General features: G+C 47.4%; 1 protein-coding gene across 1 annotated transcript in view; it reads left to right on the forward strand.

Annotated features, from left to right (window-relative positions):
* Positions 1-827: 827 nt before the first annotated feature.
* Positions 828-24,089, forward strand: part of LOC121281275 (arylsulfatase I-like) — a 38,643-nt gene continuing 15,381 nt past the window's right edge. The window contains exon 1 of the mRNA XM_041194135.1: positions 828-1,163. Within this exon, the coding sequence (XP_041050069.1) occupies positions 856-1,163 (308 nt within the window). The 5' untranslated portion in view covers positions 828-855. The remainder of the gene's footprint in view (positions 1,164-24,089) is intronic.

Here is a 24,089-nt window from a genome sequence, read left to right on the forward strand (position 1 = left end):
CAAGCTTTGATAAGTTTATAGTTTGATACACGCCACTTGCCATTTTATCACTCTTTAGGAAAATAACTTATTCCATCCCTGTCGGCCCATCTCTTTAGGTCCAGCAGGAGCACGGTCCTCATCTGGAAGGGCTTATTCCCCAGTGAAGACCAATTCCATGCACACGTGAACCTGCCCGCAAGCTGCGCAGCTGAAACTCGCCCCAGACCCTTGCAAGCCCTTGGCGAGTGAGCGAGTGAGTGAATGAATGAATGAACGTGCGGCGGCCGACCCCTGACGGGCAGCTCAGCCGCCCAATGGGAAGCGGGAAGGAGGTGCCCCGCTCACGCCAGCGAGCCATCCAGCGAGGAGGAGGTGGGGAGGGGGACGGGGCCAGGACGGGCCGCTGGAGCAAGGCGGGATGTTTCAGCCGAGTGAGAGGCATAATGCAGCGCACTTTAACTGTGTCGGGGAGAGGATAAATATCCGACCCAGAGGCAGGATCGGGACAGGTCAAACCTTTGCGAGTCTGTGGCTGCCGAGAAAATTTAAAAGGAGCGCTTGGAAAAAGTTCCTGAAAACTTTTCTTTTTTTTTTGTTTGGAAAAGTTTACAGCACAAAAACTTTTTTTTGTTTTGGAAAAGTTTACAGCACAAAAACTTTTTTTTGTTGGGAAAAGTTTACAGCACAAAAACTTTTTTTTGTTTTGGGAAAAGTTTACAGCACAAAAACTTTTTTTTTGTTTTGGGGAAAGTTTACAGCACCAAAACTTCTTTTTTTGGAAAAGTTTACAGCACAAAAACTTTAAAAAAAAAATTTTTTTTTTGGAAGTCTGCCTGTGGCAATGTTTGGGGGATTGTAAGTGCGGGCGAAGCCATGGCTGTTTATACGCTGACCGGCTTCTCCTTGGTAAGTTTGCTGTCCTTTGGTTACCTGTCCTGGGACTGGATGAAACCCGGGCTGAGCGGGAGGAAGGTGCCAGCGGCCGAAAGGGACGGCACCGAGGAGCGACCCCACATCGTCTTCATCCTGGCGGATGATCAGGGCTTCCACGATATCGGGTACCACAATTCGGACATTCACACTCCGACCATGGACGGGCTGGCCGCGGAAGGGGTTAAACTGGAGAACTACTACATCCAGCCCATCTGCACCCCATCCAGGAGTCAGCTTATTACAGGGAGGTGAGTTCAGGGCGGGCGTGGAAAGAACCTCCACTCCCCTCCAAGTTTTCCCTGTCAGTGTGACTGCTTGCTGAGTCCGGGTTTTTTTTAAAAAATATATTATCCAGCCTCTCACAACCTCAGGACGTCCCTTTTCGGCCAGTGCATTAGAATCATAGAGTGGCTGGGGCGCATGAGGAGGCCATTCGGTCCGGCGTGCCTGTGCTGGCCCTCTTGTAAGAGCGACCCCCCCTACCTTTCCTCCCTCGCCTTGCAAATTTTTCCTCTTCGGATAATGGGTGCCTGGAATTCGCTGCCTGGTTTGGTGGGGGAGGCTCAAACCCCTTTAAAAGGTACCTGGATCTGCAGCTGAGGTGCTGTAACCCGCAAGGCTTTGGACCAGGTGCTCAGCTATGAAGGGAGACTGGATAGGCTGGGGTTGTTTTCCTTAGAGCAGAGAAGGCTGAGGGGGGGACCTGATAGAGGTGTACAAAATTATGAGGGATGTAGATAGGAAGAAACTTTTCCCCTTAGCGGAGGTGTCAATAACCAAGGGGGCACAGATTTAAGGTAAGGGGCAGGAGGTTTAGAGGGGATTTGAGGAAGAATTTTTTCACCCAGATGGTGGTTGGGATCTGGAACACACTGCCTGAAGGGGTGGTAGAGGCAGGAACCCTCACAACATTTAAGAAATAATTACATGAACACTTGAAACGCCATAGCACACAGGGCTGGAAAATGGGATTAGAATAGATAGGTCCTTGATGGCCGGCATGGACACGATGGGCCGAAGGGCCTGTTTCTGTGTTGTATAACTCTGACTCTAGGTGCTGGAAGGTGGGATTAGAATGGGTGGCTAGTTTTATTATGTTTCCTTTCTTGGCCGGCACAGACACCATGGGCTGAATGGCCTCTTTCTGTGCCGTAACTTTTCTATGGTTCCAGATGGTAAGCCGCTCGCTACAGAAAGTGTGCTTCCCACCTTTCAACAGTCCACGACCAGGTGCTGTAATGTTGGGAAAGCAAACGCCAGTTTTCACACAGCAAGCTCCCACAATCAGCAACTGAACGGACGGCCCGTCAATAAAAACAGAGAACTTTAGAAAGATTTAGCTGGGCAGATAGCGTCTGTGGCGAGAGAGGCCACAGTTAATGTTCTGCAGGCCCATGACCTTTCATCAGAAATGGTCGTAAGGAAAGACAGATTTTTGGTGCCTTAGGGAATTGAGGGATGGGGGGGAGCAGGCGGGAAAGTGGAGTTGAAGCCCAAGGTCAGCCATGGTTGCATTGAATGGTGGTACAGGCAGGAAGGGCTATGTGATCTACTCCAGCTCCTATTTCTTGTCTCTTTGAGAGATTTGATAGAGGGATTGAATATCGCGAGGGGTCTGAGCAGAGTAGATTGGGAGAAACCGTTCCCATTGACAAAGGGTCGAGAACCGAGGGTACAAGTTTAAAAGTGATTGGAAAAGAACCAAAGGCAACATGAGGAAAATGTTTAAATGCAGCGAGTGGTTGGGATCTGGAGTAAGGATCAGGAACTTCCAGACTGGCTTTCAAAACGGAATTGTGTAAGCCTCTGAAGAGAGAAAATTTAAAGGGCTATGGGGTAAAGGTAGGGCAGTGGGATTAGCAGGGAGCTGGCACAGATACGAAAAACTGAATGGCCTCCTTCTGTACTATAACCACTCTGTGATTCTCTGATTCAGTGATTTACAACCTGCCTTGTTAGTGATGTTGATGGAGGGATAAATATTGTCTTAGACACCAGGGAGAGTAAGTGCACTCCCCGCACCCCCAAGCTCTTTGAAATAGTGGACATGGGATCTTTTCTTTCACACCTACCTTGGCAAAATTGGAGTCTTGGCTGATTATGGCATCTCTGACAGTGTAGCACTCCTTCAGCAGTGTCAACCTGGTTTTCGTGCTTAAGACTCTGGAGTGGGACTAGAAGACACATCAGTGTGCTACCCAATAAGCCATGGCTGACACTGTTAATTAATCTTAATTTGTACATTTATATAATTACTTTTCAATAGCAGCCCTGCCAATAAGCCAGAAACTCTAGGTTCGAGTCCCACCCCAGGACTTGATGGCCAAGGAGGGTGCATTCATAACACGGCCAAGCAGGTTAATTATCAACCTGAAAGTCCCTCCAAAACACGTCAATGGCAGGTGGTAAGAGCAGGAGAGATTCCTGGTCAGCCATTTTTAAAAATTCTTTCATGGGATGTGGGCGTTGCTGGCAAGGCCAGCATTTTATGTTGGAGTTCATATATCCATAGCTCCAGACTACAACATGCATGTAAAAGTACATGTTGCCACAGCAACACAGACTCCCTGAGTGAACTATAACATTCTACCACCACCATATCCATCCTTGGGTAAGGAGTCCAAAATTGTACACAGTACACCAAGGTTGCAAATAATCTCAGTAAGACTTCTTTACTGTTATACTCCCATCTCTTTTGCAATGAAGGCTTGCATATTATTTGCTTTCCTATCTGCTTGCTGAACCTGAATCTTAACTTTCTGCGATTTGTGTGCAGGGATACCCAGGTCCATTTCCCAATCTCTCATCGGTTTTAAAAAAAAAAAATCCTGCTTATTTTATTTTTTCCTACCAAAGTGGATAACTTCACCTCCCTACATTATGTTCCATTTGGCATGTTCTTGCCCACTCACTCAACCTGCCTATATCACTTTGCAGCCTTTTCATCACCGCTTACTTTCCCACTTAGCTTTGTATCATCCGTAAACCTGGATACATTACACTCAATCCCCTCATCTAAGTAATCTGGAACACTGCTTCAAACCAAACGGCAGGATGAAGGGCTTGAAGAGCAAATATAGCACCTGGTGTTAAGCGCTCTTCCATCATAGTGCGACACAAGCATGTGGAATGGTTTGATCATGGCAGCGCAGAGCCTTGGAATCGTTTAAGGATCCAGCCTGGTGGGAAACGCGTAAACTGTCTGATGCTTTTTTACATTGCCCTTGTTTTTAGCCGATCTATTCTGCTTGCTCAGAATTAAAATCTGAGTTGTTCGTGTGAGAGTGCTGTTGAAGATACTGAATCATTTACAATGTCCTGCTCCTGCCAAGTACAATGTCTGGAGGCAGCAGAGGTTTTCCATAGAGCAGATGAGGTTGAGGGGTGGGGAAAGACAGAGAAATGGAGTTAACGCTCTGAAGAAGAGTCATATTGGACTCGAAACATTAACTCTGTTTCTCTCTGCACAGATGCTGCCAGACCCGCTGAGTATTTCTAGCGTTTCCTCTTTCTATTTCAAATCTCCGGCGTCTGCAGTACTTTGCTTTTAATTTAAGGTTGAGAGAGATTTCACATCCCATGAAGAGTTTTGATAAAGCAAAAAGATGGCAAAACTGTATCCAGAAACAGGAGGGTTAGTAATTAGAAGGTACAGATTTAAGATAATTAGCAAAATAACCAGAGGAAGATGGAGTGAATTTTTTATGTGGCAACACGTGATCTGGAATGCACTGCCTGAAGAGATGGTCGAAGCAGATTCAATAATAACATTCAAAAGGAGAAATGGATAAACACACAAAAGGGCCAAATTTGCAGGGCGATGGGGAAAGAGACAAATTGGATAGTTCTTGAAAAAGATCCAGCACAATCTTGATGGGCAGAGTGGCCTCCCCCCCCCCCCCATGCTGTATCTATGTTAGACATGGAAAAAGAAATTCTGAAGTGCCTGGGTTCACTTTCTTTTCCTGTTTTCAAATTAAAGGAAAATGTTGCAAATGCTGGAAATACTTCATCCGCTCACCCTGCATCTGTAATGAGAGGATTAGGGTGAATTGGGGTGTCTAATCAACCATCATTGCTTTTTACACCTGGTTTAACATCATACCTCTGTTAGTTCCATATGATATCAAACCCAAACACTCACTAATCTGAGGGGCATCTCGAATACTCCACTCCAGACACAGGCCATGGGTTCTGCAGTTTTTGTGAATTTTGTCAATATGGCTCACGTAGTTCCTCAGGGTGGTGTCCTAGGCCAAACCATCTCCAGCTGCTTCATCAATGACCTTCCTTCCATCATAAGGTCAAAAGTGGGGATGTTTTCTGATTATTGCACAATGTTCAGCACCATTCGTGGCTCCTCAGATACTGAGGCAGTGCATGTCCAAATGCAGCAAGACCTGAACAATATCCAGGCTTGAGCTGACAAGTGGCAAGTTACATTTGTGCCATAAGTGTCAGGCAATGACCATCTCCAAGAGAGAAGCTAATCATTGCCCCTTGACAGTCAATGGCTTTACCATTGCTGAATCCCCTACAATCAAGATCTTGGGGGGGTTACCATTGACCCGAAACTGAACTGGACTAGCCATATAAATACTGTGGCTATAAGGGCAGGTCAGAGGCTGGGAATCCTGCAGTGAGTAACTCACTTCCTGACTCCCCAAAGCCTGTCCACCATCTACAAGGTACAAGTCAGGAGTGTGATGGAATACTCCCCACTTGCCTGGATGAGTGCAGCTCCAACAACACTTAAGCAGCTTGACACCATCCAGGACAAAGCAGCCCGCTTGATTGGCACCACATCCACAAACATTCACTCCCTCCACTACCGACGCACAGTAACAGCAGTGTGTACCATCTACAAGATGCACTGCAGGAATTCACCAAGGCTCCTTAGACAGCATCTTCCAAACCCACCACCACTGCCATTTAGAAGGACAAGGGCAGCAGACAGATGGGAAACCACCACCTGGACGTTCCTCTCCAAGCCCACTCACCATCCTGACTTGCAACTATGTCACCGTTCCTTCACTGTTGCTGGGTCAAAATCCTGGAACTCCCTTCCTAACAGCACTGTGGGTGTTCCTACACCACGTGGACCGCAGCGGTTTAGGAAGGCAGCTCACTACTGCCTTCTCAAGGGGCAATTAGGGATAGGCAATAAATGCTGGCATAGCCAGCAATGCCCACATCCTGCAAATGATTTAAAAAAAAAAAAGCAGTCTCTCACCTCGGAAGGTTGTGGGTTCAAATCCCAATCCAGAAACTTAAATGCATAATTGAGGATGCTCCCAGTGCAGTACTGAGGGAGTGCTGCATCCTCGGAGGTACTGTCTTTCAGGTGAGCTTTTAAACTAAGGCTGTCCCATCTGCCCCCTCGGATGGATATGAAGGATCCCACAGCGCTATTGGAAGAAGAGCAGGGGAGTTCCCCCAATATCCTGGACAATATTTATCCCTTAACCAGTATTTATATAAATGGTGAGCAACAGATTTGTGAGATCTGTATGAAACAGATTATCTGGTCGTTATCAGATTGCCACTTGTTGGAGCTTGCTGCACACAACTTGGCTGCTGCATTTCCTTCATCCCAACAGTGACCACACTTCAAAAGAGTAATTGACTGCAAAGTCGTTTAGGATATCTTGGGGCCATGAACAGCACAATTAAACGTGAGCTATTTTCCTGCACTGCCCCTTTCACTTTACAGGAATGGTAAGACCTCCACCATAAAACAACTTTTACCATGTGAATTCCATTCCTTATGTTCACTCATCCGTATAGAACTTGGATAAGACGTTATCACAGGCTGTGCCCTTCTGAATCTAAATCATGGTTTACAGTATTTTTTATTTTTATTAAATGCCCCACTCCTCTCTCGTGCAAGCTACCCCTGTTGATACTAAGATGGGAGGGAGGGGGTAGGTGCAAATTTCTGCCCCCCCCTTTTCCTAACAAAACTGATGATGTACATCCTGACAGACACTCCCCTGTGGTAGTGTGCCCATTGACTGCAGCACCTTGAAGAGTTTGCGAGCCAGTGACTATGGAATGGCCCCCGTGCGATCTGCACCTCTTCCAGAGATCACTGCGAGGAAGCATGTATGGGTGGACCCTCTGGGGAAGACAAGGTCAGGCCCTGCCCTGAAGCATCTCATGGGAGAATAGCTCCTTCACAGGTCAGGCTCGCCTTCGAGGGGTGGCCATTTTGAAGAGTCTCCAGTAACCGTGAAAGGGAGGAAATTTCGAATGAGCATTTTTTTTTTAAAAAAAGAGTCTGTAGTTGGAAATTGAAGAAATGATTGGAAATGAGTAATATCTACAGAAGCTGAGTGATTCATGTTGGATGATGATGATTGAGTTGGCAAAGAGACAGCTCAGTTCACAATGCTCACAGCCTGAATTATACCCAGTAATCAAAAAAAAAAGTACTCCTTGAAGTACTGTGAATCAAAACACTGCAAAAATGGGTTTCACATTAAATAAAACTCTTAAAATCTTTAATTCTCTACAAACATGAGCAGGATGTCACTTAACCAGTGCTTGTTATATATAAAACAAAAACAAAAATACCTGGAGAAACTCAGCAGGTCTGGCAGCATCTGTGGAAGGGAGCACAGTTAATGTTTCGAGTCCGCATGACTCTTCAACAGAACAGTATTGTTAAATATAGCTTGTCACCTCCCACAAGGCTTTTCAATCTTTGCACTGTTGGCCTTTCTTAAACTTTTTAATAAAGTTGTAGAGTGATCTTAGAACTGCTATATTGCAATCTAATCCTCCACTCTCACTCCCTCAACCCGTTTAGTATATAATCAGGATTTATCCTCCAACACAATACTCAGGGAGTGCTGCCTTATCGGAGGTGACTTCCTTCAGCTGAGACAATGAACTTAGTGGCATACAAAATAGAAGCAGTTGTAGGCCATTCGGCCCCTCAAGCCTGCCCTGCCATTCAATAAGATCATGGCTGCGTGTTTCAAGTTGCACATTCCAAACTCCCCGCCAATACCCTTTGATTCCCTTGCCTAACAAGAATCTGTCTCCCTCTGCCTTAAGAATATTTAATGACCACCCCCCCACCCCTCCCTCCACCACCTTCTGAGGCAGGGAATTCCAAAGTCGCACAACCCTCGGAGAGAGAAAAATTCTCCTCATCTCTGTCCTGAAAGGGCAACCCCTAGTTCTGGAGTCACCCACAAGAGGAAACATCCTTTCTACGTCCATAGAACCAAAGAACCATAGAAAAGTTACTGTGCAGAAAGGGGCCATTCAGCCCATCATGTCTGCCAGCCAAAAAGGAAAAAAGAAACTAGCTGCTTATTTTAATCCCACTTTCCAGCACCTGGTCCATGGCCTTGCAGGTTACAGCACTTCAGGTGCAGACCCAGGTACCTTTTAAATGAGTTGAGTGTTTCAGCTTAGGCAGTGAATTCCAGACGCCCAGCACCCTCTGGGTGAGAACATTTCTCCTCATGTCCACCTTGTCAAGACCGTTCAGGATCTTGTAAACTTCAACCAAATCACCCCTCACTTTTCTAAACTCCAGTGGAAGCAAGCCCAGCGTGTCCAACCTTTCCTCATAAGACAACCCACTCATTCCAGGTTTCAATCTAGTAAACCTCCTCTGAACTGCCACCAATGCATTTAGATCCTTAAATAAGGAGGTCAAGACTGCACAGTGTTCAAGATGCGGTCTCACTAATGCCCTGGATAACTGAAGCATAACATCCTTACTTTTATGTTCAATTCCTCTCGTAATAAAAGATAGTATTCCAATTAACCTTCTTAATTACCTGTCGGTACCTACATACTAACTTTCTGTGACTCATGCATAAGAGCACCTAAATCCCTCTGTACCTCTGAATTCTGCAGTCATTCTCTGTTTAAGTAACACGTTGCTTTTTTATTCTTCCTGCCAAAGTGAACAACTGCACATTTTCCCACATTATACTCCATATGCCAGATTTTTGCCCACTCACTCAACTTATCTGTAACCATCTGCGAACTCTTTATGTCATCTTCACAACATGCTTTCCTGCCTACCTTTGTGTCGTCTGCAAATTTAGTAGCCATGCCTTCGCTCCCTCATCTAAGTCACCGATGTAAATTGTAAAATGTTGAGGCCCCAGAACAGCCCCTGCGGGACTCTACTCATCACAGCCTGCCAATCAGAAAAAGACCCATTTATGCATACTCTCTGTTTTCTGCCAGCCAATCAATCTTCTATCCATGCCAATATGTTACCTCTTACACCATGTGCTTTTATTTTCTGCAATAACCTATGATGTGGCACCTTATCAAATACTTTCTGGAAATCCAAGTACAGTATGTCTATAGGCTCCCCCCTATGCACCGCACATTACTCCTTCAACGAACTCTAATTACTTGGCTAAACATGATTTCTTTTTCATAAAACCATGCTGACTCTTCCGATTACCTTGAACTTTTCTAAATGCACATTTATAACCTCTTTAATGATCGACTCTAACACCTTCCCCATGACAGATGTCAAGCTAACTGGCCTATAGTTTCCTGTTTTCTGCCTCCCTCCCTTCCTGAATAGAGGGGTTATATTTGCTACTTTCCAGTCTGATGGAACTTTGCCAGAATCTAGGGAATTTTGGAAAATCAACACCAACACATCTACTACCTCATTAGCCACCTCTTTTATGACCCTACGATGAAGTCCATCTGGGGCCCAGAGACTTGTCAGCCCGCGGCTCCATCAGTTTGTTCAGTACCGCTTCCCTAGTGATTGTAATTTCACCAAGTTCCTTTCTCCCTACCACCTCCTGATTTACAGCTACTATTGGAATGTTTTTTGTACCCTCTATAGTGAAGACAGTTCCGCCATTTCCTTATTATCTATTAACTCCCCATTCTCACCCTCCAGAGGACCAATGCTCACCTTACCTACTCTTTTCCTGTTAAATACCTGTAGAAACTCTTGCTATCTGCTTTTACATTTCCAACAAGCTTCCTCTCAAACTCTAATTTCTTTCTCCGGATTAACCTTTTAGTCATTCTCTGCCGTTCTTTATATTCTGACCAATCACCAGACCTGCCACTCATCTTTGCTCAGGTATATGCTTTTTCTTTAAGTTTGATGCTTTCCCTAACTTCTTAGGTTAACCATGGATTCTGGGTCCTCCCTTTATAATTTTTCTTTATAGTAGTAATATACATATTCTGAGTATTCTGAAATATCCCCTTAAATGTCTACCATTGCTTCTCTATTGATCTATCCTCTAGCCTAGTTTTCCAGTTCACTTCAGCTAGCTCAGCTTTCATGCCCACATAGTTGCCCTTATTTAAGTTTAAGATACTAGTCTTAGACCCACTCCTCTCCCTTTCAAACTGGATGTAAAATTCAATTGTATTGTGGCTGCTGCTACCTAGCAGTGACCTTTCCTGAGGTCATTAATTAATCCTGTCTCATCACACACCACCAAGTCTAATAAACCTGCTCTTAGGAAAAGGGGTAGGCCATTCAGCCCTGCGATCCTATACAATCACTGTTGTAGTGTAGGAAACATGGCAGCCAATTTGCACAAAGTAAGACCCTGCAAATAGCACTGAAGTGATGACCACATCACCTGCTTTTAGTGATATTGGTCGAGGGATAAATATTGGCCCCAGGGAAGAACTCCCTTGCTCTTCTTCAAACTTGTGCCATGGGATCTTTTACATCCACCTGAAAGGGACAGATGGAGCCTTGTTTTAACATCTCATCCAAAAGATGGCACCTCCAACAGGACAGCACTCCCTCAGTACTGCACTAGAGTGTCAGCCTCCATTTTGTGTTCAAGTCTGTGGAGCAGGGCTTGAACCCATGACTTCTGATTCTCAGGCAAGGACATTACCCACTGAATCACAGCTGACACTGAACAGCGAAACAGGAACAGGCCAAACAGCCTCTTGAACCCATTCCAGCATGCAATTGGATTATGGTGAGTCCGCACTTTGATGTCATTTCCCCACCTTTACTCCATCACCCTTGATAACCTTCTCCAACAAAAATCTATTGATTTCTGAATTGATAGCGCCGGTTGACTCCCAATATCCTTAGCCTTTCTGGGAAGAATGTTCCAGATTTCCACCTACCTCTGTGTTAAGAGTAACACCCTGAACTTCCTTCCTAAATGATGTCAGCTCTAATTTTGAGATTGTACTCCCATCTCTTTGAACTCCCCCGCCAGAGGAAACATTTTGTCACTATCTACTCTGCAAATTAAACTGAGGCTGTCCCTGCCTGGCCGCGTAAGAAATCCAAGGCACTATTTTGAAGGAGAGCAGCGGAGTTCTCCCCGGTACCCTTGGTCAATATTCATCCCTCAAGAAACCACACTAAAAACCAAGAACCCGGCCATTTGTCAAGCTGTTGTTTGTGGGGCTTTGTCGTGGCAAATCGTCTGCTGCATGCTGGCAGACAGGGACAGTGGCTGCATTTTACGATGCATCACAGATTAAGCCGTTTGAGGTGCTTCTGAGGCAAGTGATAAAGTGCTGTACAGCCCCAACTTCTTTGTAAACCTTAACTGTTCTTTGGCAAATCATTTCCAAATGACGGGGCCAAGTGCCTGAATGAACTCTGCTATCTTATGTGCTTTGTGGAGAAGCAGTGATGGTTCTGGTGATGGATGGTTCCACATTACATATTTATTTGATGAAGTTTAACCAGGATATCCTGATGGCCTTTTGCCAGGACTTTGATGCTGTCCCTTCTCCACTCACTCAAGTTATTTCAGCCTGCAGCCCTGCTTAAAGTGACCATGGCCCCTGCTTAAAGATGATGCACGTTGCTTAGGGACCATTAAATGAGCACACGTTACTTAAAGTTATGCTTAAAATGGTCATAGACTGTGTCTAAAGTGACCATGCCCTGCTTAAAGTGGACGTGCCCAGCTAAAAATGGCCACATGATGCCTAAAGTGTCTATACACTGCTTTTAAAGTAACTGGGCTGCTTAGAATTGACAACGTTAATAAAAATCCTGACAGAAAGAACAGCAGGAATAAGTTAGGATGGGAACTAGGCTGCGCCTTTACTTGCATTTAACTTTCTATAAATAAAAGGATTCCTAATCTTTGAGCATATTTATTACTGTAACATTAGTGTTCAAAGATTCCTAATTTTTGAGCACATTTATTACTGTAATATTAGTGTTCGAGGATTCCTAATCTTTGAGTGTATTTTTACTGTAATGTTAGTGTTTGAGGATTCCTAATTTTTGAGCACATTTATTACTGTAATAGAGAAAAAAACAAAAACAGAAAGAAAAAAAAGAGAAAAACAAAAAGCTGCGGATGCTGGAAATCCAAAACAAAAACAGAATTACCTGGAAAAACTCAGCAGGTCTGGCAGCATCGGCGGAGAAGAAAAGAGTTGACGTTTCGAGTCCTCATGACCCTTCGACAGAACTAGGTGAATCCTACCCAAAATCCACAAACAGAACTGTCCCAGTAGACCGATCGTGTCAGCTTGCTTCTGCCCCACAGAACTCATTTCTAGTTATCTTGACTCCCTTCTCTCTCCCCTTGTTCAGTCCCTTCCCACCTACATCCGTGATTCCTCTGACACCTTACGTCACATCAACAATTTCCAGTTCCCTGGCCCCAACCGCTTCCTCTTCACCATGGACGTCCAATCCCTCTACACCTCCATCCCCCACCAGGATGGTCTGAGGGCCCTTAGCTTCTTCCTCAAACAGAGGCCCGAACAATCCCCATCCACCACTACTCTCCTCCGTCTGGCTGAACTGGTTCTCACACTGAACAATTTCTCCTTCAACTCCTCTCACTTCCTCCAAATAAAAGGTGTGGCTATGGGTACCCACATGGGCCCCAGCTATGCCTGTCTCTTTATGGGGTATGTGGAACATTCCTTGTTCCAGTCCTACTCCGGCCCCCTTCCACAACTCTTTCTCCGGTACATCGATGATTACTTCGGTGCTGCTTCATGCTCTCGTTGGGACTTGGAAAAATTTATTAATTTTGCTTCCAATCTCCACCCCTCCATCATTTTCACGTGGTCCATCTCTGACACTTCCCTTCCCTTCCTTGACCTCTCTGTTTCAATCTCTGGTGATAGACTGTCCACCAATATCCATTACAAACCTACCGACTCCCACAGTTACCTCGACTACAGCTCCTCACACCCCGCTTCCTGTAAGGACTCCATCCCATTCTCTCAGTTCCTTCGCCTCCGTCGCATCTGTTCCGATGATGCTACCTTCAAAAACAGTTCCTCTGACCTGTCCTCCTTCTTCCTTAACCGAGGTTTTCCACCCACGGTCGTTGACAGGGCCCTCAACTGTGTCCAGCCCATCTCCCGCGCATCGGCCCTCACGCCTTCTCCTCCCTCCCAGAAACATGATAGGGTCCCCCTTGTCCTCACTTATCACCCCACCAACCTCCGCATTCAAAGGATCATCCTCCGCCATTTCCGCCAACTCCAGCATGATGCCACTACCAAACACATCTTCCCTTCACCCCCCTCTGTCGGCATTCCGTAGGGATCGTTCCCTCCGGGACACCCTGGTCCACTCCTCCATCATCTCCTACTCCTCAACCCACTCCTATGGCACCACCCATACCCACGCAAAAGACGTAACACCTGCCCCTTCACTTCCTCTCTCCTTACCGTCCAAGGGCCCAAACACTCCTTTCAAGTGAAGCAATATTTCACTTGCATTTCCCCCAACTTAGTCTACTGCATTCGTTGCTCCCAATGCGGTCTCCTCTACATTGGAGAGACCAAACGTAAACTGGGCGACTGCTTTGCAGAGCACCTTCGGTCTGTCCGCAAGAATGACCCAAACCTCCCTGTCGCTTGCCATTTCAACATTCCACCCTGCTCTCTTGCCCACATGTCTGTCCTTGGCTTGCTGCATTGTTCCAGTGAAGCCCAACGCAAACTGGAGGAACAACACCTCATCTTCCGACTAGGCACTTTACAGCCTTCCGGGCTGAATATTGAATTCAACAACTTTAGATCTTGAACTCCCTCCTCCATCCCCATCCCCTTTCTGTTTCTTCCCCCTTCCTTTTGTTTTTTTCAATAATTTATATAGATTTTTCTTTTTCCCACCTATTTCTATTATTTTTAAATATTTTTAAATCTTTTATGCTCCCCCCACCCCCACTAGAGCTATACCTTGAGTGCCCTACCATCCATTCTTAATTAGCACATTCGTTTAGATATATATCACCAACTTCAACACCTATATGTTCTTTTGTTCTGTTGTCTGTGGCATCTTTTGATGATCTGCTTCTATCACTGCTTGCTTGTCCCTACAACCACACCCACCCCTCCTCTTCTCTCCCCCCACCCCCCCCACTTCTCTCCCTCCCCCCACCCAACCCTCCCCCCCAACCACACACACACACACACCTTAAACCAGCTTATATTTCACCTCTTCCTTGGATTCACCTAGTTCTGTCGAAGGGTCATGTGGACTCGAAATGTCAACTCTTTTCTTCTCTGCCGATGCTGCCAGACCTGCTGAGTTTATCCAGGTAATTCTGTTTTTGTTTTTTATTACTGTAATGTTAGTGTTCAAAGATTCCTAATCTTTGATCATATTATTACTGTAATGTTAGTGTTTGAGGATTCCTAAACTTTTGAGCGTATTTATTACTGTAACATTAGCGTTCGAGAATTCCTAATCTTTGAGTGTATTTATTACTATAGCATTAGTGTTCGGGGATTCCCAATCTTTGAGTGTATTTATTGCTGTAATGTTAGTGCTTGAGGATTCCTAATCTTTGAGCACGTTTATTAATGTAATGCTAGCGTTTGAGGATTCCTCATTTTTGAGCTTATTCATTATTGTAACATTAGTGTTCAAGGATCCCTAATCTTTGAGCATATTTATTACTGTAACGTTATTGTTTGAGGATTCCTAATTTTTGAGCACATTTATTATTGTAACATTAATGTTTGTTTCTGTGTCATCCTCTATTAACTGGAAACAAATTAAAAGAAAAATAGTCGTTTGGAAGTACAGAGCTTGATTATTGCTGAAAAAAGAGACATGTCTAAGCTTTTCGTCTTGCACTCATCAGGACACTCGCAAGCAAACCAATATAAGGGGGAAAACAGCAATTTATACTGTATGGGAAGAGACTGTATGGTTGGCAAGTGGCGTTGCCATGGAGAATGCACCACTGATGGTGACTGACAGTTAACTGCCAAGCATTGTTTGAAATTTAAACCAGGCAATTTGACCCTCTCTTCAAACACACACGGTGTACATTGTTGTTTTTCCCCCTTATATTGGTATTCTTATGAGTGTCCTGATGAGTGCAAGATGAAAAGCTTCGACATGTCTCTTTTTTCCAAGAAAAATAACTTGGTTCCAGGAGACTGAACATTCACTAAACCTAGGTGTAAATTTTCCATTTCCCCTGCCTTCCCACAATAGATGGGAAATCAATATTTACAACAAAGTGACACATTCTCAGGTCAGGCCAGAAACACAGAAAGCTGAAGAAAAGCAAACTAGAGAAAATATTGAATGGAAGGAGAAAAAAGTGAAGACTAAAAGCTCTTCTCCTTGGCAGCTTAGTGGGTAAGTGTGTTACTCTGTATGATGGAGAGAGACTAAGACCAAGGGACTCCCACTACCACTCATGATAGCCTTGCAACCATGGAACTTTTGTCATTTAGTCTCTCCTGCCCTCCACCCTATCTCAAACCTTCCCTTTTGTCCTCCTTCCCACCTTCCTCACATTCACTTGCTCAAGACCTACTATGGCTGGGATTTTCCCCTCCCTCGGCTCCTCCTCCTGTCACTGCTTATCTGACACCCAGTACTGGAAGAGCAGAAATTTCCTCCCATTAAGCAGTAAGAAGAGCAAAGCCATTAACATTGGCCCCCCAGTACAAACTCTATTCCCCATCCCTCTCCCTGGAAACTGTAGGCACTTGTGGAGACAGAAAGAGAATTAACATTTCAGGCCCTTGACTTTCCGGCAGAACTGGGAAAAGCGGGATTTTCCGGTCCCGCTCGCCACGGGACCAGAAATTCCCTCCCGAAGTCAACGGGCCTTTTGCTGGCCCATCAAATTTTCTGTTCCGCCCGCGGTAATTCCTGTGGTGGATGCTGAAAGGATGTTTCCCCGTGTGGGAGAGGCAATTTTAAAAGACTAGAACTAAGGGACGCAGTTTAAAAATAAAAGGCCTCCCATTTAAGATGGGAATGAGGAGAAATTTTACCTCTCAAAGTGTCACATCTTTGGAACGTTCTTCCCCAGAGAGCGATGGAGGGAGGGCCAATGAATACTTTTAAGGCAGAGGTAGATAGATTCTTGACTAACAAGGGAGTCAAAGGTTATTGGGGGTAGGCAAGAAGGTACAGTTGAGGCCACGATCAGATCAGCCCAGCCATGATTTTATTAAATGGCAGAGCAAGCTCGAGGGCTGAATGACCTAATCCTGCTCTTAATTCGTATGTATTTTCATATCTTTGTGACTTTGGTAAGAGCCATTTCAGTGTGCTGTGGCAAGGCTGGATACCTGATTGGAGGGATTCAATAATGGAAAGATGTGAAGATTTATGAAGATGGAGGGCTGCCAGGCAGGAGTAGGCTACAGAGATAGGGAATAGGTGAAGTCCTTGAGAGAATTGAGCAGGAGAATTTTATAAATAGGGGCATTGCTGGACTGGGAGCCACTGGAAGTCAATGAGCACAGGGGGTGGTAGGAGAAAAGGAGTTGTAACTCAGGACACGGACAGCAGAATTTTGGATGAGGCTCGAGTTTATGGAAGGTAGAAGATGGGAGGCATGCCAAGAGAGCTTTGGAATAGTCGGAATGCAGCACAGTCTGAGGTCTGAACCTTTACATTTTCCTAGCTCGTTTAGTTCTGCATCAGCATTTGCATTTACCTACTGACCTAATTCAAGACATCCCACTGTTAATTGACTGGTTTACATTTCTCAAGGACTGCTTACACACTGTACGGCGAGCTGCTTTCATAAGTTAAAACCCAGCCGGACACTTACCCTCAATGCCTAACGGGATGAGAGCAGATTTCGTGTTGCATTTTCAAAATACCTTTCTCGTGTCAGTGAATATTTGACTCCTGAACTCATCAAAATAAAACCTCCCAACAGCAGCAGCTTGCCTGCTTTGTTGGGAAAACCCTTCTCTCTGAGCGGCAATGGCCCACTGCTCACAGATTCAAAGATCATTTGAACTAATGAAGCCTCCCAACGAAAGCAGGAGACGTTTCTCTCTCTCCCCCCGACCCTCCCCAGGGCTGATGATAGCAGAGAGGCAAGGGCAGCGAAGCAGCATCGGTTCGCAAGCAGGCGAAGAATAAATGGCTTCAGGGCTGTCAGATCCGGAAAGGTTTTGTGAATTTAGTGTGGTGATCACTTCAGTTTTAGATTCACCCCATTCACCCTCCAGTTTTCAACCCTGGTGAATGTGACGGCAGTGGCTGGTGTACAGTCCCTAGTGTAAGGGTACAACTCCAAGGCCAGAATTTCCTGACCCCCATTGGCGTCAGGTGGGGGTTGGGGGCGGGGAGTGGGGGTGGTCAATATGGTGAGAAAGCCAAAAACGGGATTCCCGCTGGCAGGATCATTCGATGCAAATCCCGCTGGAGGCCGGCGTGAACCTGATTGGTAACCTGCTAACGGGATGCAAAGTAAGGCCCGACCAGAATCGTCCCCCCCCCCCCACTCCCCGTTCCTGATTAACCATTACGCCGGTGGGAAAACACGCCACCCATAACACATCTGGACAAGTGCAACGTGCAGGGGTTGGGACTTAACTTTAGGGCCTTGTTCTGATCGCGGACATCCGAGGAGCGGAAGATGCTGGATCCCAACAGTTGCCGGACACTGGAGGAACATGTGCGTCGCATTCTGGGTGGATTCTCATGGACGCAGCTCTGCTGCGAAGCAGCTCTCGGAAGGTGGGACGTCTCCGTTGATTGTCTCGGGTCTGATTCGGGGCATCACTGTCTTGGCCGTGGGCTGCTGCGGGTAATCTGGAGGGGAAGAGGAAGGTGTACTGGGGGGGGGGTGGGGGTGGGGGTGAGATTGAGAGGAGGGGGAGGACCCGGTGAGGTTGAGAGGGAGGGGGGCGAAGGTGTCAGGGGGAGTGAGGTTGGGGAGAGGAAGGAGGCTGTAATGGGGAGAATGCAGCAAGTGGGGAGGTAGATGTCAGGAAGGGAGTTTGGAGGGGAGGAGGGAGTTCACGAGAGTCGGGGGAAAGGTGTGTTTCCCCCCACCCCCCCACCCCACCCCATGGAGCTTAGGGGTGTTAGAGCCTGAGTACCACTTGCCAGTGGCACCAGAGCTGGCCAAGGGAGTGAGCCCCGGCTGCTTGGACTGAGTGCCTAGCGGCTCGAGGGCCAGGACTTGGATTTGTCCTGCAAGGTGTTCCTCGGGTGGGGTTGTCCAGGCTGCAATGGTGCTGCAGGTAGAGAGTGGACTAATCAATGCTCCTCTGTCCTTTCAGGAGAAGATGACCCACAACAATATAGAAAGGCCATGGGCAGGCGGAGGCCCCGCTAACCCCCTAATCCTATCCAGATGTGAGCAGGATGCCTTGGAGATGGAGACGGGAGAATGTCAATGCACAGTGGTGAGGGCCCCAGCCACGGAAAGGCTAGAGTGTCAGATGAAGGTAAGAGTGCAGGGCACAGAGATGAGACTTTTGGATGGTGCGAACATTCTTGTGTAGTCTCTTCATTGATGGAGCCTCAAAACTGAATTCCCCGTTGATCATTGAAAGACGACGGCACCATAATGCAGATCTCCGTGGTCTCACCAGGGTGCCTGGCATGCACAGTGACAGTGTGATGACTTAAACTAATGACACATCGTTGTTCTCCCTTAGATTTTCCACCACGTACCCAATAGCAAAACCCCTAATGCCAGAGGACAGCCAGACTCCAAATGCACCTGATTCACACTCACCCTCTGAACCAGGCACCAGCGCAGATACCAGCACCTCGGTGGGCATTAGATCTTCGGCTGGAATGTCAGTCCACAGCGGTGAGGGCACTTCATGCTCGCTTGAGGTGCAGGCAGAGACAGGGAGTGCCCAGGGCATCGGCAGTCGGAGGACTGCTGAAGATCAGGACAATGCTAAGTTGAAGGCAGAGGATGAGCCTCCGGAGTCGTCCATTAGATGGCAGATGCTGGGTGTCCAGTGAGATGACTGGGAGGACCTGGCAGAGATCCATGAGTGTCTGCGTGCCATAGTCTCCGTTGTGGAGGAGTCCATGCGAAACATGAGCACTGTGTTGACCCTCATGGCTGAGCACACTGCCTCCTCTATTGAGAGAGTGGCGACTCTCATGCAGAGGCAGCTCCAGGGATAGAATGGGGGGTTCCTGGGGTTGCACTCAGACCTGTAAGCCCTCACACAGGCAATGACCTCAGGTGGTCAGTGTCCGTGTGGGAGATGGATGAGGCACCGAGTATCCCAGCTAGGTGCCCGTCCATCCATGGTGAGCAGGGAGGTCCAGAGCGACCTCATATTGGTGCATGAGCTGCTTATCATCCTCACAGGGCACTCTGGATGACGGCAGCAACTCCTCTGCCCGTCTGCCAGTGACCATGGCATCTGATGAGCGACAGGGGAGATGCCAGCCATGGAACTGGCCACTCCCTCCCAGGCGGGGCCAGCACAGGCTCCACTGGCCAGAGGACGACTATCAATGCCAACAAGGCACCAGAGTCAGCAGGCTGCCTTTAATGCCGGTGCCAGCAAGGGGCGAGCACCAAGATGTAGCACTTGCAAACGTAAGTTTAAGGCACCTGAGCACAAGAGGTACTGTTGTGCAATGCTTTGTTTATTTTAATTGGTCTGGGGTTGAAGACCAGAGAAGGTTCTGTTCATTTGTTTTGACTGTCAACACGAGATGAATCTTCTTTTGTCGTAATGGCCTGAGTATGCATCACCTTTTTTATTTAATGTGGTGCAGGGTACACCAGTGTGTAATGCTGGATGTGGGTGGCTCGCAATTTTATTGCACAGGCACTGAGTGGACTTTGGGGTCAAAGGAAAGGATCATTTCAGACATCCGGGTTGGAGGAGGCAGCCCTGGTATGAGGTGGTAGCACTTATTTTTATCCAGCCTAGCTGAAGGAGTGTTAGATCAAGGCGTCCCTGGCGTCTCTGCCTCCCTGGAGGTTACCGAGGTCTGCCTCCACACCCTCAGCATCCTCCTCACTCTGCTCCTCTTCTGACTCACTACTGGATTCAGCCTCTGTGGCCCGTGCAGCTCCATCAGGATCCTCTTCCTGTAGTGGGACCCCCCTTGCCAGTGCCCGATTGTGGAGAGCGCAGCATACAACCACGGTCAGTGACACCCACTCTGGGGGATATTGTACTGCTCCCCCTGAATGGTCCAGGCGTCGGAAGCGAGTCTTCAGAAGATGTACAGTTCTCTATCACCACCACCAAAGGCATGGCTGCTATTATGACGCCACTCTGCCTCTGTTCTTGGGTGGCAGTGAGGCGTCATAAGCCACCTTTTCAGTGGATAGCCCTTGTCACCCAGCAGCCATCCATCCAGCCGGGCTGGAGCACTGAAGAGCCCCGGCACCTGGGAGTGTCTCAGGATGTAGGCGTCATGGGAGCTGCCAGGGTACCTTGCACAGACTTGCAGAATCTGCATCCTGTGGTCACACACTATCTGAATGTTCATGGACATTGATGAAGGTACTTGGCTGACCCGCTGGCGCCTTGATAGCCACATGTGTACAGTCGATTGCACCCTGGATGTGGGGAACCCAGCAAACGCTGCAAAGCCCCTGGCTCGCTCTGCTTGGCTGGCCTCGTCCGTACAGAAATGAATGAAAGTCAATACCCACCTGAACAGACCTTCAGTCACCAGCTGGATGCAACAATGGACAGCTGATTGGGAGACTCCACACAGATCCCCCACTGAGCCGGAGTCACTGAAGCTGAGGGCCACTGTGACCACTGGCATGGGGTGTCCGCCCACACAGTCTGAGGTGATCTCAGGCCCAAACGTCTGACAAATGAAGGTCACCATCTCCCTTGAGAGGCGGAGCCTCCTTCGGCATTGCACCTCGGACATATTGAGGCAGCTGCATCGCCGTCTGTAAACCCTGGCAGCAGGATAGTGGCGTCTTCTGTGGCCCCTTCCACCTTGGACTTCCTGCTGGCCCTGCGCCCCCTGTGTCTGCGCCTCTCTTCCCACAGGTCCCTCCCCCGGAATCTGCACAGGGAAACCCGGCCTCCTCTCCCTTCTGCCCCTCTCTTCCCCCTCAGAGGAAGGGCCTCCTGCAGAGGCCACAATCCCCATTGCCAGGGTTACAGAAGGCCGTCTGACACCTGGAAACCAGACGATCAGAATCCTTCGGAGGCCTTTCAGATACCAATGAGACCTGAAATGAGGCCTGGAAATGCTAACAATGAAGCCCCGAACAGAGATGAAGCTGTTGTATACCAATGAGTCACCAGCAGCAAACTATCTACCAAACTCCTCACTACTCACACTGGCAATGCTGCTGACCCTTTTTTTATCCCGCCTGCGGATGAGACTTTTGAAACTGTCGGCTGGCCGCCTGCCCGTTTTACCCAAGCGCCAAGTGCGAAATGGCCCGGGCAACGCAAATCATCGCCAGTCGCCTTTCTAAAGGGCCTTAACTGGCCTCTTAATTAACGGCGGGCGCAGCTCCGGTAAATACCGCGCGAGTGCACGATGGCGCCGGGGGACGCTCACCACCCCCCCCCCCCCCCCAACGTCACCGCGCTCTATCTTTGCTGGCGCCCATGCGCCAAGCCAAAAATTCTGACCCGCGAAGTCGGCGTGCGTCTCAGGCGGCCTTCAGATGCGGCGTCTGGAGCAAGGAGGCCCTGAGGTCGCGTCGTGGCCGGCCAATCGGAGCCCGGCCGCCACCCATCCGGTGTGTTTCTCGCGGACGCAACATTAATGGGGCAGGACGCGCCGGGAAGGGGACGATGCGGTGTGAAAAGCCGCCAATGCCGCCAGCGGGTAGAACCACCCGATACCGGGCTCAGCGCAAATCTGGGATGATTCCGCCCCCGGGTGTTGCGGTTCAGCTCCCGGGGTTGGGATTTGGCCCCAGGTGCTGGGGTGACATTGGAGTTCCAAATTTGGGGATGCGGTGTCCCAGATGTTGGGGTTGGAATCCCAAGCGTTGGGGAACAGTGCCCCGTGCTGGGCAGCAGTGTCCCAGATGTTGGGGAGCAGTCGTCTCCTCTTACTCAACTGACCATCTTGCTCAGTGAATGCAGACGGTGAATGTGATCCGCTTGAACTTCCCCACTCGTTACTGACCGTGTCCGTCGGTGCCTCTGCATACACACACACACACACCTGCCTTCCAAATATTGCCTTTCCCTAACCCTGGGAGCCTGAGGCTGGGAGTGACCCTCCTTCTGCCACCCAGACTGCAGCAAAGACAAAGGGTTGAACCCATGGGGTTGCTGTGCCCGGAGTGACTTTGTTCCACGTCAGAGACCATCGACTCTCTCAGCCATCGATAGAGCTTCACCCCTTTATAATTCCTCTCTTCATCCTTATTGACGAATGAAGATCTGAGCCCCAAGCATCACCACATTTTAAAAAGCCAATGTACGCTTTAGACTGTGCCTTGCGTGAACAGGTCAGGGACCTTAACCTCTACCTGAAATTCAAAAATTACGGCCTAGAGATTGGTTTACCGATTCTAGAGTGGGCCCGAGGCACATCGAATATTGGGCATCGTCTAAACTGGCAGCCCACTTGGTCACTTGACATTGGGTAAATTCGAAAGTTATCTGTGGGAGTATTTCAGTGAGCAAGTGGTCAGTCAGTGGAACGGACTCCCTAGGGAGACGGTGGAAGCAGTTAGTCCAGATTCATTCATTCAATCCAAACGTGACTTGCACTGGATGTAATTTGCGGTTAAAATTCCACGACCTTTTTCATGAATTTAAAAAAAAAACACTTCAGAAGCCTGTCCTAGTCATAAAACTGCCCTTCCCCCATCCACCCTGGATTGAATTAATCACCATGGGGAGTCTCTACTGAAAACAGAAAATGCTGGAGAAACTCAGCAGGTCTGGCAGCATCTGAGGAGAGAGAAACAGAGTGAACGTTTCGAGTCCATCTGGTAACTGTTCCTCTCTCCGCAGATGCTGCCAGACCTGCTGAGTTTTTTCCAAAACTTTCTGTTTTTATTTCAGGTTTCCAGCATCCACCGTATTTTGCTTTTATTACAGGGAGTCTCTAATTGTACCTGTTTCAGAGACACTCCTAAGAACTAAGCTTTTTATTTAGGTGGAAGGCCACTAATGACCAGCGTTTAAAGATTTTTTTTCTAATTTGCTACAACTGACTACTACCTCAATGTAACTATTAAATGTTTCTGTATGCTTTTTTTAAAAAGTTATTTTCAGTTATTTAAAATCGGGTTACTCCTAGGTGTGGACTAGACACCGAGTAAGTCGTTTGTGATATGCACCTTTTCAAGCTGTGTTAATGAAACAACCCCAATTTAGCAATCTTTAAATATATGAAGGAATGCTTATTAAAGCAAAATTTAAAAAAAAATATATATAATATATAATTATGCCCTAAAGTGCTGCCTGATTTTGCAAAGTCATGGGAGATTTTATTAAGGCAAAGTACTGCGGATGCTGGAAATCTGAAACAAAAGCAAAAAAATGCTGGAGAAACTCAGCAGGTCTGACAGCCTCTGTGGAGAGAGAAACAAGAGTTAACGTAATCCGGATTCGAAACGTTAACTCTGTCTTTTTCTCCACAGCGGCTGTTAGACCTGCTGAGTTTTTCCAGCAATTTTTTTTTTTTGTTTTGTTTTTATGGCAGATTTTATGTTTGGTCGTATGCAAATGAATGTGCTTGGAAACGCAACTCTTAAAATTAGGCTTGTTTTGGGCACAAATAGCGGCTGGATCCCCAGTTGGACCCAAAGTGGGAAACTCTTCGCAAGATGTCATCTCTTGGTCTGGTGGTAGAGATTGAGTGGTCAATTCCATTATCAATGTGATTACCAGCTGTAGAAGGTGAACTAGATAGACCTTGCTATATTTTGATCTAGCAATTCGTATGGGCTGGATCGGGTGAGGAAGTGGAATGGAAAGCGAATGGTCCACTTGTTCCCACCTCCGCTGTCTCAGCACCAGCGAATCAAGCATCGGCCGCC

This window comes from Carcharodon carcharias, chromosome 8 (assembly GCF_017639515.1).
Source record: "Carcharodon carcharias isolate sCarCar2 chromosome 8, sCarCar2.pri, whole genome shotgun sequence".
NCBI classification, from domain to species: Eukaryota; Metazoa; Chordata; class Chondrichthyes; order Lamniformes; family Lamnidae; genus Carcharodon; species Carcharodon carcharias.